The sequence below is a fragment of the Aethalodelphis obliquidens genome, unplaced genomic scaffold (assembly GCF_003676395.1).
Source record: "Aethalodelphis obliquidens isolate GAN/ISIS:26980383/991018 unplaced genomic scaffold, ASM367639v1 scaffold32, whole genome shotgun sequence".
In the NCBI taxonomy this organism is placed as follows: domain Eukaryota; kingdom Metazoa; phylum Chordata; class Mammalia; order Artiodactyla; family Delphinidae; genus Aethalodelphis; species Aethalodelphis obliquidens.
In genome coordinates, this window is record NW_020837976.1 from 9,538,227 (window position 1) to 9,556,385 (window position 18,159).

The window sequence follows — 18,159 nt, forward strand, 5'->3', positions numbered from 1 at the left end:
TCCACAAGTTAGATTTGGGGGAATTTTGTAGGCTTTGTTTTATTTTTCAGTTTTAATTGGCACCATGAGAAGCAGCCAACTAGATCTTTTTTCAGTGTAGTCAAGCTTAACTTTTTCACTTCCACACCATGATTAGTTTATCATCTGGTACCTTCCTATTAAAACTGTAAAAACCAGCCTGTGAAGCCTGTGAACTTTTCTTTCAGCTTCCAACAGAGGATTTCATTGCTTCAGGAATTGAGGTGTGTCTAAGTTTTTACCTGGGAGCAAGAGTGATGCAAGCGTTTCTGGTTTAGGGTGGGGAGGACCTGCATAACAGGCTATCTGCAGACTCCTGAAGACTCTTGCTGTCCTGAAGACAGCAGAGACGCTGAGAGGGCTTTCCTTAGACATCGCATGCAGGCTGTTGGAAGGACTAAAGCAGCAGCTCCCTTGGATTTGTTCACCAAGGAAATCAGAGACAATGGCTTGGCTCCTTTTCAGAACCACAGGGGCTCTGGCCATTTTAATGGTAAGTCCTATTTTTTTCTAATAATTGCAAACTTTCCCTGTTTCCTTCCTTGTTAGAGAATGCTATATTTGACTGCTGAATCCCTATTATAAATTCTAAAAAGAGTTCAGTGGAAATAAACATTTAAAAATGAAACTGTAAAGATTACCAATTTCCCCCTTTTGTTGCTTTTTTTAATGTTGTATTTTCACATAAGAAAATAAGGCAGATGATAGAAAGGAATTTGAAAGTTGCCATTTAGCATTTCTTTAGGTAAATAATTAACTAAAGAATTAAATAATCCTGGTCTCAAGTCTATTTTCCTCAACACCTTCACTTTCTTCAAAGTAATGCTTTTATTCATCTTTTTATTCATGCTTTTATTCTAATACACAAACTAAAACACATAAAAGAGAACGAGCTCTATTTTCCAAGGTTTTATATCTCTTAAGGATATGGCTAAGAATTGTACATGCCTGGTCTTGATACCTGACATGTAAGTAGTCAAAGACCATGGAATTAGAATCAAAGCAATGTTTGACTCTAGAGAAGTTGGGAGGGTTATTAAGAAAACAGCGTTTTATGTTTAGCCTTTATGTGCAAAAGACATCCAACCTTTGGGTACAAAAGAAGACAGAATATCTTATAAGCCAGTTTTTCAGAAGAGTAATACTTTTGTGGATTGGGAAAGTTTTATACAATATTACATAAAAGAGAAGTGGAATCTGGAGAGCAAAGCACTAGCCTGGATGTTACAGACTAATTTTTTCCTTAAATGTGTTGTTTTAGTAAAGAAGAAAACTTGTCACAATATTATCAGTTACACAAAGATATCAAAATAGTGAAATATACCATAATGAATATTTTTTAAATTCCTAATACTGATTCCTCGTTTTATCAATAATAAATTGGGTTGGCCTACACATCAGTTTCCCTCATTTCCTCATCTAAAAAAATTGAGATAATTGAACTTCAAGAAGTTATAGGGAGATAGTTCTCAAGGAAGAACATTCTAAAAATTAAATATGTTTAAAATTAGAATAGACTGCCTGTGAGCCAGTTTCCCAGCCTTCCTTCTCATGGCAATGGTCAAGCAGAAAAATTGGTATCACACCCTTCTGTTTGAGTCTGTTTCTATTATGACAGTATAACTAATTGTTTTGGCAATCTAATGAATTTAATTGACCCAGGAACATTGTAAAAAGAAATGTGACAATTGTAATGACTTCCGCACTTTTCCAGATGGTCCTTTCTGAACTAAATGAACTGCAGGTAGCCTCATAACCCATCTGTCCAAGCCAATGGCCAACCTGGGAAGCTAGGGGATATGTGGAAGGGAATGTCAGAATAGTGTTGTCACAGAGTTTGACGGCCACATGCTTAGAGGAGCTTCTTTCCCTGCTTTGACATGTACCACTCTCAGTTACCATTCTGGTTCTGGAGTGACTGTAAGATCCTTATACTGAGGGCTGTTTTATTCTTCTTTTTATCCCCAATGCCCACCATAATATCTGTCTTACAGTGGATGCACAATTGTCTGAAGAATGGATAAATGAATGATTGAATGAGGTCTCTCTCAACTATAACTTCCCCTCACGGTGCCTCTATAATGCTAGTCATGGAAGAAGCTATGAGGGGTTAGAACATTTTGCTCCCCTCAGGAAAATTTTACAGGCACACATACACAAACACACAAGCTATTTAAACAACACTATAACTTCATACATAATTGTTAAACTGAGAGGTCTGGACCTGCTCTTTCCAATATGGTAACCAGTAGCCACATGTGGCTATCAACCACTTGAAATGTGGTTGATCTGTATTGAAATGTGCTGTTAAGTATAAAGCATACACCATGTTTTGAAGATTCAGTATGAAAAAAAATGTAAAATTTATCATTAATAATTTTTATGTTGATTACATATTGAAATGGCAATATTTTGGACATATTAGTTTAAAATATATTAATAAAATTAATTTCACCTTTTTAACCTTTTTAATATGAATAATAGAAAATTTAAAATTATATATGCAGCTCACATTTGTGGTTACTATATTTCAACTGGATGGTGCTGGTCGACTCTTAATGCTATTAGTGGAAGGCAGTGTCAGTCAGAGGTGAGGTAGGCAAACCAGGCTCCATGGACCAGGTGAGATTTGAGCTGCTTTTTGATAAGTATAGATGGGCCACAGGGAGATATCTTCGGTTGTCAGCCCAGCACATGCAAAGGCAGGCGCAATTACGGCACTTGCCCAGGCAATGGACACACTGATTTGGCTGGAATGATAGTCTGCATTGGAGAATCTGGACATGAAGTTAAAAAGGCAGATGAGGGTCAGACTGAAAAGTGCATTCTGTGAAGGGTAATGAAACCCTTTTAGAAGTGGGGAGCCACCCAGAGTTTCGAAATAGCTTGGTGATGGGAAAAAACAATGTTTTTAAAAGCACTGTGGAGTGGGAAAGCAAATCTTTTGTTATTAAAGGGTGGGGTCTGAAAGTTGGAAGACCTGTTTGGAGGTTTTGAGTTAATGACACCAACCTATGACCATACAAGTGTTGCCTAGAGAGGTAATATATGAAAGCTAAGTCACAGACTCCATTCTATGCCTGTACCACTGACTCATTCCAGGCCTTGCTTCCTTAGTTGTCAAATAAGAATAATCATATCCCCCTGACTAATGAGAATGACCACAGTAAGAATAAAGGAGCAAAGTGCACAGGAAAGTGCTCTGGAAAACATAAAGTGCTTTGTAAGACTCTAATTCCTATTATTTGTAATATTTTAGTAATAAAGATGAATCTTGATGAAGCAATCCAACTTCCAGTACTAATAAATATATGAAAATTAATTTCCTCCTGAGCCTTTCCAAAAGTTAAGATTCTAAAATCAGAATAACCTTGCCAAGAAATTCCAGCCAGCCCTGCCTGACTTGAGCAAAACTTAGGAAAGATGTCATTACTTCCACCTATTACCGCTCCCACTTGCTTAATACCCGAAACCGGTTTTCACTTAGAACACTCAGTGTCCATGACGTTCCTCATAAACTTCTTAGCCTTTGTCTCTTCCTTTCCTGTTAAGAGTCATTCTGGAGCTTCCCTGGTGGCGCAGTGGTTGAGAGTCCGTCTGCCGATGCGGGGTACACGGGTTCATGCCCCGGTCCGGGAAGATCCCACATGCCGCGGAGCGGCTAGGCCCGTGAGCCATGGCCTCTGGGCCTGCGCGTCTGGAGCCTGTGCTCCGCAGCGGGAGAGGCCACAGCAGTGAGAGGCCCGCGTACCGCAAAAAAAAAAAAAAAAAAAAGAGTCATTCTGATAGCCTAAGGTGAGGGCTTGCTTTGGAAAGTTCACCACAAGAATTACATAGGCAATTGGCTACTATCCCTAATTATACTATGAATAATTGAATTTGTATAACATGCACATTTTTCTTGCATGGCCACTGCACAGTTGGCCAGGCTCTACACTGCACAATGCCAGGAAGTGCATTCACATAAACTACAATGTGAACAGTGCCCCCTGGAGCTGTGCAAGGAGCAACCTACTCAATTGTATGGTGGAGCTCTGGTTCTTATCTTTTTCTTTTTCTTTTTTTTTTTTTTTTTTTTGCGGTACGCGGGCCTCTCACTATTGTGGCCTCTCCCATTTGTGGAGCACAGGCTCCGGACGCGCAGGCTCAGCGGCCATGGCTCACGGGCCCAGCTGCTCCGCGGCATGTGGGATCTTCCCGCACCAGGGCACGAACCCGTGTCCCCTGCATCGGCAGGCCGACTCTCAACCACTGCGCCACCAGGGAAGCCCTCTTATCTTTTTCTGATGCTCAAGAAAGAGAAAGTCCTTACGTGCCTTGACATGAATAATAATAATAAAAGGTCACTTAATATCACAGTGGCTCTTTTACACCTTTTTTTAAAAGTCTGGACAAAAGTAATTAACACTTATTAAGCAGTTACTGTAGGCTAGGGATCATCTATATGCTTTAGACGTGTTAATTCATTTAATCCTCACAACAAACCTATAAAGTAGAATTATTATTTCTATTTTACAGATGAGGAAACTGAAAAATTAAGTAATGTTCCCAAGTTATTCAGCTGGTACCTGGTGAGACTGGGATTTTAATTCAGGGATTCAGGATCCAGTGTCCAATTTTCTATTGCTACATTTGACTGCATCCTACACAGTATTTAAAATGAGCTCTTGAAAACAGCCATGGGTATTTGTTTTCACCTCTATCATGACACAAGGCTTAACTTTCTAAATTGAGCTTACTCTAAACATCAGTTATTAAAAATTGAACTGTCCTAAATTAATTTTTAAGTAATTAAACATGTATCATTTTTTTCAATTAAAGAATTTGCCTTGATTAATACAAAGCTTATTAAAATACTTCCAGGTTTTTAAATTTTAATTTTAAAAAGTCTCTCTATATATAAAGCTATGAGGTATCATAAAATATAAATCACTCATTTCTTCTGAATTGTACATATGAAATTTATTCCAACATGTATTGAATGACCTCTATGATCTGACACATAAATAATCTTTGTACTTAACCAATTATAAAAATAATATCACCAACCTATGTATATATATTTCATGAATTTTTCCAAAAATAATTAATAATTTTAAAAAATCAAGTTTAAAATTTGTAATGATTTCTTTGAATTACCCAATTCATTCTATAAATTTCCCAGAGGGGAGTGGGTGTGATCCACTCTTATCCCATTCTGAGAAGAGTGGCCATGCCCTAGCCTGGCTAGGACTAGCTCCGTGGATCCAATGCACAGTCTAATAGTCTGTCCTTCCCCACACTAAAGTATCAGATTACTCTAAACAAAACCTTGGCCAACTCAGTAAAAAGCAATTGTTATTATATATGATATTTAAAAATCCAGTCACCCATATCCTCAAAATATATTTATTGTGGACCTATCATACTCAATAGGAATCTTAATGATATAACTACATACATTTTAATTAGCAAACAGGGCATGTGAATATCAAATCACTTTATGTCATATGCTTTTTAACCTAATAATCTCATTTGCTTTTAATAAAATATTTCTAATTCTTACGTATGCCAAGGTATTTAGACCATATCAATGCTTTAAAAACCATGTAGTCAAAATTATAAAAATAGGGCTTCCCTGGTGGTGCAGTGGTTGAGAGTCTGCCTGCCGATGCAGGGGACACGGGTTCGTGCCCCGGTCCGGGAAGATCCCACATGCCGCGGAGCGGCTGGGCCCATGAGCCATGGACGCTGAGCCTGCGCGTCCGGAGCATGTGCTCCACAACGGGAGAGGCCACAACAGTGAGAGGCCCACGTACCGCAAAAACAAAACAAAACAAAACAAACAACAACAAAAAAAAATTATAAAAATAACCAGGAAACAAAGGGAAGAAAGAAAAGTAAAGAAATTCTCAAGATATGGAGTGTTTTCTCCACATTGGTATTTCCTAGACTCTAGGCCACAAAAAAAGAAAACTCAGTTGATTTACATTGTCAAGAAGCTATTGAAATATTTATTACATATTCAAAATACTTATATGAACAAAGTAAAACATCTAAGTAGCCACATATAAGTATTAATTAACTAAAATAGGAAAGATTCTTTAAAACACTATTCGAAATAATGTAAGCCTATGATTATATGTCTCAATACACATATAAAGAACACTGCATTATTCAGAAGTGCCCCATATTCCTAGAAATACAAAAAAATCCCATTTTCACAATATTCCCTAAAATTGGAGAACATTCTTGTTGGCCTGACTTTAAAAGAGAGGATGGGAAACAGTAAAGGTCTGGCTGAGTGACTTCTCTAAGGGCTCTGATTCATTGAAATGATTGAACAAGTAAGAAACACCTGTCTGCAATGCTCATTTTCCATAGTTCAGGGTTTGTCCTTCCTTTGCTTCCCAGGAAAACAGAAATCATGTCTTAATGTCTACTAGAAGAATCATTCTCCGTGGGGCTAGTACAAACATGATTCATATTTTCTGGATGACTCTTTCTGGTTTTCCTGTAAAAGAGATTGTGCCTGGTCCATCCCTCCTCTCACGTGTGGCTGAGTTGTTCTTATGAACTGAGAAAGTAGTACAATGACTACATTGCTCTGGTCTTTTCTCCCAAGTAACTCATGATATTGTTTAATAAAGAGCAGCAAAGCTGTAAAATCATTTTGAGACCTGTTAGAACCACAAGTAATGGTTCTTTTTCATGACAATTTTAAAAAACACCCTTTGAAATAAAGATTTTACTGAAATTTTTAGAATGGAAGGGTCCTGGCATTCTATGTCTGGTATGATTATTCCTTTGGTTCAGACTGGGACCTGCCTCTTTATTATAACCTTCCAAAATAAACAATGTAATAAATCTACATTGTTTCAGGAATAACTGCAGCCTTTGCCAGGAAGAAATCTAAACTGACTATCATATAACTTTCTTTCTATGACTAGTTTTTTTTCTATTTATTTACATTGACTTTGGTTAGAATCTAGTGTAGTGGTGATGTGCACGCTTTAGAGTCAGGCTGCAGGGGTTCAAATCCTGGCTCTCCTGGGGCTGTTAGTTGGGGCAAAGTACTCATCCTCTCATGTCTCCATTTCTTCATCCATGAAATAAGGATTACAATAATAGAATCTCCTTCAGACGACTGCCATACTAAGTGAGAGAGTAAACATAAAGCTCTATGAATAGCAACTGGCACAAAAAAAGTCATTTTTTTCTTCTGATTTATTTTTCACAATCTTTTCCCTAACAGATTCTCTTCAGATTAGGTAATCCGTGAGTCACAAAACATCTGCTGAGGGACAGGTATTGTACGAATTGCAAGAAGAAAAATAATACAGAAGCAATGATTTGGGAAGTTTGCAATTCTCTTGGCTTGATATCACAATGCACATAAAGCCATAAGAAATAATAAATCATGGTAAACCATTACGAGCGAAACTGCATGTTATAGAATATGTGTTGTACAAACTGAGAAAAGGAGACATCAGTAAGGACAGTTTCATGGAGACTGTTGGAACTTGAAATGATCTTAAAGGATGAGTAATATTTAAGTGTGTGAAGGGAAAGAAGAATGCATTCCAGGGGGAAAATGACACAGATGAAGGTCCTGTACGCCCTTGAGAAAGTGAAGACCCTGGCCCACCTGGCTTCATTTTACCTTTATTTTTAGTTTTTTCAGATCAGTATGAATATTAAGCTCAAATTTAAATTGAACTAGTAAGGCAGAGATGCGCAGATCCATGTCCCACAGAAAACAACACTAGTGGTTGGAATAGCATATCCCGATCTTTTACGTTTCATTCTCTAAATTAGACTAGTTCCTTTCCACTCTCTCCACTCTTATATGACTATATGCCTTACCTTGCAATTGCAACTAACTAATACAGCACTGCCTTTGTACAAGTCAGTAGCGTAGGTCATGGCTTTTAATAATCTCCTATGGCACTTTCTGAAGCTTATCACAATGATGCTCATCATTGTTTCCCAAAGCAATAGCTTCCATAGCTCCCGGGAAGTGTTTATAGAGCAACCAGGTAAGAAATGTCGGGTTGCTGCAACAACTGTTAGAATTTTGAAAAGTCCAATAGATTCTCCTGTGTATCATTGAAATGCTGTAGTCAGATTAAAGAACTGAAAGAACTTGTTTATACGAAGAGTATTTTCTTTTTTTTGGAAGGATTTTGCCCTTCGAATACTGCATCTCCAAATCTACTTCTTTTGAAATAGAAACAAACTACAATATGAACAGCAGAATGTAAAAACCAGGATTATTATCTTATATAATTACTTATTTGAAGAATTCACATTTAATTTGACTTTATTTAAATGTCTACAGGTGGTCCTTTTGGTTCATGGAGAATTGAGAATAGAGGTAAAGTATGAAAAAGTTTTTTGTAATTAAAGTAACAGTTTAGTTAAAAAATTAAAATTGTACTCAGGAAAAATAAATATTTAATGTTTTAAATTATTTAATAATTTAATTGTGAAAATATAATTAAAATTCTAATTGCTAACCTAATAATATTTAAATACTAGCAAGAATAAGTGTCATTATTGTAACTTATCTCATGCATTCTTCTTATCTTAAATAAATTAACAGGTTTTCATTAAACCTGTCTTTTATGCACAGAATAGTTAGACGTTGTGGAATATATATAGAAAATATAAAATATAATTAAATGCTAATATTAAAAATCATACAGCTCTGTAGCTATTCTAGTTATTTAATGTTTCTTCTTTGCTTGACAGTGTGAGGGAGAGAAAATTAGATATTTAACAGTCTGAGAGATCTTGAAACATAGGAGGCTCCTCAACCTAGGTGTCTATAATTAATACTCAAAGCAAAAATTTCCAACAATGTGCATAATAAAATGGAATCCCTTTTTACATAAGACAAAAGGACAACATGGAGAATATGAGACAGCGGTACAAGGCAAAAGGAGATACAAACGTGAATGGGTGAAATTTGCAAGACCCTGCAGAGAAGAAGAAGACAACTCAAAAAGAAATCCAATTGCCACAGTAAGTCTTATGAGCAGAAGTAACGTTTTCAGAATAAATGTACTAGATGTAAATTAAAATAATATGGCAATTCCAATTAGCAAAATGCAGACTGAAGAGTCCACAGAACAAATAACCTGGTATCTTCAACAAAACAAAAAACACAGTAATAATAGTAATAACAATTTAAAAGAGAGAAAGATGAAGGAGCTATAGCTTCTAGAGTAATAAAACATAATTAAGAGACATTTCAATCAATTTCAATGGATACACCTTTTTGGATTCAGATTCTAGCAAACAAATAGAAAAATTATATAGAAAGTGCTTTGTTTGGGGCAGCAAATTATGCTCAGAGAATAAGATTTTTATCAGTAATTTATTTAACACGGGTTCACTGCAGGAGTTATAATAATTTCACAAGCCAATAACATATAAGATAATGTCTCTCAATAAACCAATAAATACCGTACTCCTAACCACAAGTAGATTAATCACACTATTGTTCCAGGCAAGGGAGAGGTTAAAGGAATAGAGTACAAATGTAGTTGAGTTGTACTTTTCTACAAGTTGGTTCTTGGGAGAGCCAGTTTAGTCAACCACAAGCTGATGTCCAGTGCAAAAACACAAGCCCCTTATCACTAGAGCACGTTACTAGGGAACAGAGGCGGTGGTACTGGCAAGCAAGATCGTGGTTTTCACCACTGCCAGGCAAAGAGCTGCCTTGCCCAGGCAGGAGCTAATAATGCCCCAAGGTCTTCAAGAGAGCTATTTAGGTCAGCAAAGAGTTGCCTTGCCCAGACTGAACACTCTCAAGAGGTCCTCATAATCTCTTGATATTTAAAGCTTAAATGTCCCCCAGCCATTATGGCTGCTCCACATGTTCGTATCAATAAGCCCCCAACATTGCTCTCCAATAGCTGAGCTACTGAGTGTTTATTGACAGCCACGGATGTCCATGACAACATCCTGACACAGCTTTCTCAACATAAGCAACTTCACTCTTAGAACAAAACAACTGTATTCTTAGATTTTTTTTTTTAAGTGGATTTGAAATCATACCATACCAATACACAGCAATAAGATAATTAAAGATGGTTGACAGTCAACATTGGATTGGCCATGTATTCAGAATTGTTGAAGCTGGGTGATGAGATATATCAGGCTCATTATATTCTTCTAACTTTATAATATATTTGAAGTTTTCCCTATTAAAAAGTTTAAAAAATAATAATAAAAGCAATGCATTCTAATATTAACACTTACTATATAATCCCTTTCCCTTTTTTTCTCCAGCTCCTCCTTTTTAAACTAAAATAAATGTCTTTTTTGTTTTTTTAATGTTACCTGCGAAGGAAGGGAGCATCCAGAAGTAGCCTTGTCAATATTAAGTGTCCTTGACTTTCTCTCAACCTTTTAACATCACCATGGTGACCACAATCTGGGCAAATATTCTAAAGCCAGAATGATTAACGACACATTGGTCCATCGTGGTCAACAGAAGCAAAAATTTGAGTTTATTTCACACTCCTACTATCTATCAAGGCAAAAAAGGAAACAGCACAGTGTCAAGAAAGTGTGAATAAAATGAATAGCTGACTTGAGAGTATGGAGGAGAGGAGGGGAAGGAATAGGCCTGAGTGATGATCACCTTAACATTTTCGGTATTTTGGGCTACAGATTACTTCAGACTTCAAAGCAACCCAGAATATTACCTACCACATTTCTGGAATAGGAGTGGATCAGCCCCCTTTGGGAATCTTCATTATTGACAAATACACTGGAGAAATTAACATAACAGCCATAGTTGATCGTGAGGTAACCCCAAGCTTCCAAGTAAGTTTGTGTCTTCGATATCGGCCACCCTTCCCCTGGTGCACAGTGGCTTTAGGGGGTTAATTTAGAAGAGAGATCAGTGCATGAATCCATCCACCGACAAATAACAATATTAGTCCCTCTACAAAGAGCCTCCCCTGGACTTCCCTGGCAGTTCAGCGGTTAAGACTCTGCGCTTCCTCTGCAGGGGGCGCAGGTTCGATCCCTGGTTGGGGAACTAAGATCTTGCATGCCTCGCAGCATGGCCAAAAAATTAAAACATAAAATAAAACAAAGAGCCTCCCCTTATGGTTGTGCCCCTGAAGGAATACCCCAGGAGGGTGCATGAGCGCTCAACTCCAGCACGCTGTTTGCCAAGAGCTTCATGCTGCCAGGAGACACGTACCAGCCTGCAGGAAGGGGCAATTTGCCCAACTGGTACGCCCAGAGTCGGCACTTTTTCCTGCTTTGTCTCCTCTCTGGGGAAATACTTTTCCTCTTTGCACAAAAGCACTGTACATGCCAGGAGAGGTCTTGTCTCTACAAGTTTTAATAATAGGCAAACTAAAGTTTGTAGAATGTTAATTAACATTTCCCCTCCTTTTCTAGATTACCTGTCGTGCTCTCAGTGTCCTGGGACAAGATGTAGAGAAACCACTTATACTAACAGTCAAAATTTTAGATATAAATGACAATGCTCCAGTGTTCTCACAAAGTGTGCTCACGGGTGAAATTGAAGAAAATAGTGCTTCAAGTAAGTCTTAACTACCATTTTTAATTTTTTTTTTTCAGATACAAGTATCACTATAGTACATCATTTTTACAAGCTAATTTATCCTCTTAGTTTCATCAGTAGTTTTGAAGAAAAATTCATCGAGATAACCTGAGTCTTCCTTTCTAATATTTGTGGTTGAGCTATTTGTCCACTGCCAGTGTACTATATTTCCAAGTTGTGATTGTTATCAAGTCAAAGCTTATCCTAGTCACAAAGCTAAGGAGGTGGCTTTAGGCAACCTGGATGCATCAGTTGGGCTTTTTTAGATTATAAGGGACAGAGATACACTCATTACTTGGATAATGGGGGGGAAGGGAGAATTATAAGTCCAACCAGCAAGGGAAAAAATAAAGAGAAAATAGTCCCAACCTCAACATAACCAACCAAGGCTTAGTGAGAAGTGGAGGATTTTTACGGAAGGCAGCGCAGCTCACCTGATTGACAGAGACAGTAAGAGATATTGCAAGTGACATGTAATATTTTTTTAGCACACAGATAGTTTTTTTGTTTTTTTTTTAATTAATTTATTTTTGGCTGTGTTGGGTCTTCGTTTCTGTGCGAGGGTTTTCTCTAGTTGCAGCAAGCGGGGGCCACTCTTCATCGCGGTGCGCGGGCCTCTCACTATCGCAGCCTCTCTAGTTGCGGAGCACAGGCTCCAGACGCGCAGGCTCAGTAGTTGTGGCTCACGGGCCTAATTGCTCCGCAGCATGTGGGATCTTCCTGGACCAGGGGTCGAACCCGTGTCCCCTGCATTGGCAGGCAGATTCTCAACCACTGCGCCACCAGGGAAGCCCCACACAGATAGTTTTAAGATTTTTTTTTTAATTTTTTAAATAGATTTATTTTATTTATTTATTTATTTAATTTTGGCCATGCTGGGTCTTTGTTTCTGCACACGGGCTTTCTCTAGTTGCGGAGAGCAGCTTGCGGTGCGTGGGCTTCTCCTTGCGGTGCTTTCTCTCTTGTGGAGCACGGGTTCTAGGCGTGCGGGCTTCAGTAGTTGTGGCTTGTGGGCTCTAAGGGGCAGGCTCAGTAGTTGTGGGCACGGACTTTGTTGCACCGCAGCAGGTGGGATCTTCCCAGACCAGGGCTCGAACCCATGTCCCCTTCATTGGCAGGCATATTCCCAACCACTGTGCCACCAGCGAAGCCCTCTAGTTTTTAAGATCTTAAATGACAAAGATCAGTTTGAAATTGTGCCGAACATTTCATGTGAACATAATGTCAATCTTTACATATTCTTTAATAAACTTCTTCTGTATTCCTAGACTCACTGGTGATGATCCTAAATGCCACAGATGCAGATGAGCCAAACCACTTGAACTCTATAATTGCCTTCAAAATTATCTCTCAGGAACCTGCAGGCACACCCATGTTCCTCATAAGCAGACACACCGGAGAAGTCCACACTTTGACCAGTTCACTTGATCGAGAGGTAAAGCAAGGCACTGGGGAGCGTTCAATAACTCAGGATTCTGTTGTAAGAATGCTAAGAGAGGTGACTCCTTTCTACCTGAGAATGAAAGGAGGAAGGAATAGAGGTTCCCAGGACTCACGTGGCCCAATCTAGGGAAACTCCTTGCATCCTAGTGTGATTCTGCTGGGGTGGGATGTGTACTTGAGACCTGCGCAATCAACTGTGCCTAAGGAAACAAGTATCAGCATACCTGTGGGAGTTAAAGCGGGGGAGTTAAGGGAAGGCATTGCATGCACGACAGAGACTGAACTGGGGTTAACCCCTCATATGATGGAGGAGAAGGAAATTTCTTCGATGGAGGGAGAAATTTCTATCTGGAGTAAAGCCTTCTCTGGTGTCATGCTTTTTCTCCTTCTTTCAAATTTACTCCTACTTCCGGAATACTAAAGAATCCCGTTCCTCTCTCTGCTCCATTGTCCTACCACCACATCTCCATCAAAGCACGCTACCCCATCAGACTCTGTATAACTTTTATACAAGTGATTTTCCAAACAGACCAGCAGGGAAGCTCTGTAAGTGAGTTTCCCTCTGATAAACATCCCACCATCCTCATTATCCCTTTTTGCTCTAAGTGTACTATCCTGCCCTAAGAAGCTCAGAGAAAACCTGTACTAGCCTCATAAAGACTTCCACCTAACCACCCAGAGCCCCACATACCTCCTCTATGATGGGCAATGAAGTGCGTGTGGTCCTTCTAGAGAATGAACCACGAACTTGAATATTTTCACCTCCTTCCCATGGGAAGCAAGTAGTTGTCATTCGTATCTCTGGCACTAGAGATTAATCATTTTTCTTTATTTTTCCTCCAAATTTAGCAAGTTAGCGAGTATCATCTGGTTGTGAGTGGTACAGACAAAGATGGAGAAGGACTTGCGGCACAATGTGAATGTAGCATTAAAGTGAAAGATGTCAACGATAATATCCCAAGCTTCACAGAATTGCAGGTGTGCCTTTCATTCCTTGAAAAATAATTATATATTTTTTTTATGTTATACCTTGCCATCCTAATCCAGGATTTGCCTGCTTGCTGGCTTTTATTTAAGCTCTCTGCACTTTTCTTTTAAAATAAGCTATTGTAAAATATGAGAATTCAGTAACCAGCAAGGAGGCAATACATAATTAGAGAATTAATGACTAATGCCATTCAGAATGAATATAATTCATTTAGATAAAACCTGCCAGTGAGTCTTAAATTTTGCTTTTTTAAAAATTTTTTTTTTATTTTTTTAGTATTCAGCAAGTATCAAGGAAAACACTTTAAGTTCTGACTTGCTTCGATTTCAAGTAATAGATTTGGATGAAGAATTCACAGATAATTGGCTTGCAGAGTATTTCTTTACCTCTGGAAATGATGGGAACTGGTTTGAAATACAAACTGATCTCACAACTAATGAAGGCATCTTGAAGGTTGTTAAGGTAAGGTCTGATTTCCCTCCAGTGGGAAAAATGTTCTGTATTAACCAAAACTATTACTATATTTTAACCAAAACTGTCATAAATAAACTTTATTCACTTATGAATAATAATACCACTTCTTTATAGAAAACATAAAAAACACATAAAAGTAGATAGAATTTTGAAGACACACATAGCCCCATTACCTAAGGAAATTCTCTTAACATGTTGATTTGTTTCCTTCCAAGCTATCACACTTTCTATAGAAACACAAACACACTAATATACATATATTTATCGGTGTGCCTGTTTTATGCGCAAGAAAGTAAAACACACTTCCTGACTTAAACTCGGGAACAGACAAGAATACATGGAATAGCTGCTTGTGAATTTGTCAACTTACTTTAAATGGATTAGCTACGGTCCTCAGAGGGAAAAACAATGTGACTTTTTCTAGAAAATGGAAATGTAAAAACTAAATCTGAAAAATAAAAAATAAATAATTGAGTAACACTTCCATTTAACAGGCTTGGCTACAATAGACCCTTCATCTGAAATAACATAAGGCTATTTATGCCTGGGTATTGTATAGACTAGAAAAATATTACCACTATTTCAGGACATTCCTTGCCATAGAACATTGGACTATATGGGAGCTTCTCTCTTTAATTCTGTGACTCCAGTAGAATGACAGATCCATAATATGCCTTAACAGGGAGATCCCTGGAATTCTAGATTGTTGGAAGCCACATAAGTGGTTGCTATTACTCTGCTTTTCAGAGTGGGTTACAGCCATCCTCAGTTGCAAGGGTTTTGTTATAAACTCCCAACAATGCCTAGGAATGAGATATTCCCAGTCTTCTGTGTTGGTGTCATCCAGTCTCGCAAACTAGAAACCTGGGCCTTGTCCTTCAGTCGTGGCATTTTCTCACCACCTAGAGCCAGACATCAAATTCTGCCCTAGAAACCGCCCTTAAAGTCTAGCCCTGGTCTTCCTTCTCACAGCCTGTGTTCTTCTCAGCCTTGCCCCCTCTGTTCCTGATTGACGTACCTACCTCCTGTGTATACTTCCCTTCATTCTCCTTCGACCACATTTTTCTTAAAGCCAATTTGGACCAGCTCCTCTCCTCTTTAAAAACTTTACTTTTTCTCCATTGGCTGTGAAAATGGCCCTCAATCAAGATTGTCCATGTGAATGACCTGCAGCTTCTCCCAGCCTGCAGCAAGTTAGGAACTACTGGTTCAGTTGGTCTGCAGGGAAGGCCAGGCAGCAAGCGGTTCTTAAAGGCTCCTCAGGGGACTCTTAATATGCAGCCAGGGTGATGACCTCCTGCTGGCCTTTGAGATGACCTTCAGCCCCCTCAGAATTGCATCCAAGGCCTCTCAGCAGTCATCTCCCTATCACCTTCTGTAACTGGTATTTGCAAGTGCTTTCACTCTGCCTGAATAACTCCTCTTCAACCTGTATCACTCTGCTCACATGAAAACCTCTCGGAAGCCTTTCCTGACTTTCTCAAGTACAAGTCTTCACTCGCTTTCACACATAGACTCTGTAATCTCTTTTGTCAATTACCCCTTATATTATAATTACCTATTTAAGCATCGTTCTCTTCTTCTCCACTAGGAAACACTTGAGCCCACAAAACCAGTCATTGCAAAGTTAAAACTCAAATCTGGTTCTCATACCATAATTATTTTCAGTTATACACAAATGTAACCGAAATGAACATTTCCTTGTCCCATCACCCTTAAAAAATTTACTAGTGAATGGAAAAAGCTATCCTGGGATACCTCAGGCCTTGATTTGGGCCACTCAATAACAGAGTCAAACAAATAGGTAACACACAGGACTATCTGAAAATGGTTCTATGAAGAGTCGGTGGGCCACCCACTCATCGTTTTGCAGAGGCCTGTTTGCCAACCAAGATTATTAGGATACTTTATCTTTGCCAACAGGGAATTTTTAAAGCCAGAAAGGATATTATTGCACAGGAATCCAATAACTATTCTGTGAATGGACGTAGCTGCCATTTACAGGAACGTATTATGGGCCTTAATTAGTTCAGTCCTTACAACAATCTGATGAGGTAAGGGTTTTTTACCAGAAGCAAAAAGTTGAGGATCAGAGATAGTAAAAATTGTGCCCTGAGTCACATAGCTATTAAGTAGCAGAAGCAGGGTTCAAACCATGTTACCATAGAAGATTTGTGATTCTTTCCACTGTACCACACAGCCTGAAGAAACTATAAAGATGTTTTGTTAGTCTAAAAAGAAGTACTCTGCTTTGTAAGTATCCATTACCAAACTGAGGTTTCATGAGTTACAAATTCTAAAGGAGTCTCATCACAGCATTGTGAAGATCTGTGAAACCGTTTTGCTGTATAGAAATAAAGGATTCATTCATAGCACGTAACATAGAACTCTCTTGTCCTCTTTCCAGATCATATTTTTGTAACGCCTCTTTCCTTTTAATTTTATTTTTACTCTAGTCTCTAGATTATGAAGAACTACAAACTTTGCAACTTGGTATCGCCGTCAAAAACAAAGCTGAATTTCACAAATCAATTATCTCTCGATACACAGTCCAGTCAACCTCACTCATAATCAAAGTAATAAATATGAGGGAAGGAATTGTATTCCGTCCTGCTTCCAAGACATTTACTGTCCAAAAAGGCATAAGCAGTAAAAACCTGATCAGTTATATCGTGGGATCATATCAAGCCATTGATGAAGACACTGGCAAAGCTGCCTTATTTGTCAAGTGAGATTTTATTTTAATATTTTAGTATTCCTTGAATTTTTTTTATTTTATTGAAGTTTAGTTGATTTACAATGTTGTGTTAATTTCTGCTGTACAGCAAAGCAACTCAGTTATACATATATAATCTTCTTCATATTCTTTTCCATTATGGTTTATCACAGGATATTGAACAAATTCCCTGTGCTATACAGTAGGACCTTGTTGTTTACCTTGACTAGTTTTAATTTATAAACTATTACAATATAACAACTAAACTATTCTGTGCCAAGGATACAAAGGGATACAAAGCAGCCAACTCAAGGAACCATGTAACTCAAGAAGAGGCGTGCTATGAGCAAAGGTAGCATAAGCACAAGTTAAAGTGGAAACTAAGAAAAGAATGACTTAGCCTGTCTAGAGAGATCAGGAAAAAGTTTCATGGAGACTTTCAGTTGAGCCTTAAAAAAGAGTTGAATTTCACCAGAAGACCGTGATGCAGTCAGATAGAACAGCACATACAAGACACATATGCCTAAAATAGTAGAGCACCATGCAAAGTAGCTGCTGCAGTATAAAGAACAAGGACACAGGGACTTCCGTGGTGGTGCAGTGGTTAAGAATCCACCTGCCAATGCAGGGGACATGGGTTCGATCCCTGGTCCGGGAAGATCCCACATGCCACGGAGCAACAAAGCCCATGTGCCACAACTACTGTATTCTGCATGCCCTAGGGCCCATGTACCACAATTACTGAGCCCACGTGCTGCAACTACTGAAGCCCACGCACCTAGAGCCTGTGCTCCACAAGAGAAGCCACCGCAATGAGAAGCCCGCGCACCGCAACAAAGAGTAGCCCCTGCTCGCCCCAACTAGAGAAAGCCCATGCAGCAACAAAGACACAATGCAGCCAAAAAGAAATTTTAAAATAAAACAATAATAATAATCTTCATTAAAAAA

At 38.5% G+C, this 18,159-nt stretch overlaps 1 protein-coding gene across 1 annotated transcript in view; it reads left to right on the forward strand.

Annotated features, from left to right (window-relative positions):
- The first annotated feature begins 337 nt into the window (after window positions 1-337).
- Window positions 338-18,159, forward strand: part of DSG3 (desmoglein 3) — a 30,983-nt gene continuing 13,161 nt past the window's right edge. The window contains exons 1-9 of the mRNA XM_027127678.1: window positions 338-511; window positions 8,339-8,374; window positions 8,896-9,024; window positions 10,681-10,836; window positions 11,425-11,569; window positions 12,859-13,025; window positions 13,883-14,011; window positions 14,298-14,483; window positions 16,952-17,223. Coding sequence (XP_026983479.1) covers window positions 464-511; window positions 8,339-8,374; window positions 8,896-9,024; window positions 10,681-10,836; window positions 11,425-11,569; window positions 12,859-13,025; window positions 13,883-14,011; window positions 14,298-14,483; window positions 16,952-17,223 — 1,268 coding nt within the window. The 5' untranslated portion in view covers window positions 338-463. The remainder of the gene's footprint in view (window positions 512-8,338; window positions 8,375-8,895; window positions 9,025-10,680; window positions 10,837-11,424; window positions 11,570-12,858; window positions 13,026-13,882; window positions 14,012-14,297; window positions 14,484-16,951; window positions 17,224-18,159) is intronic.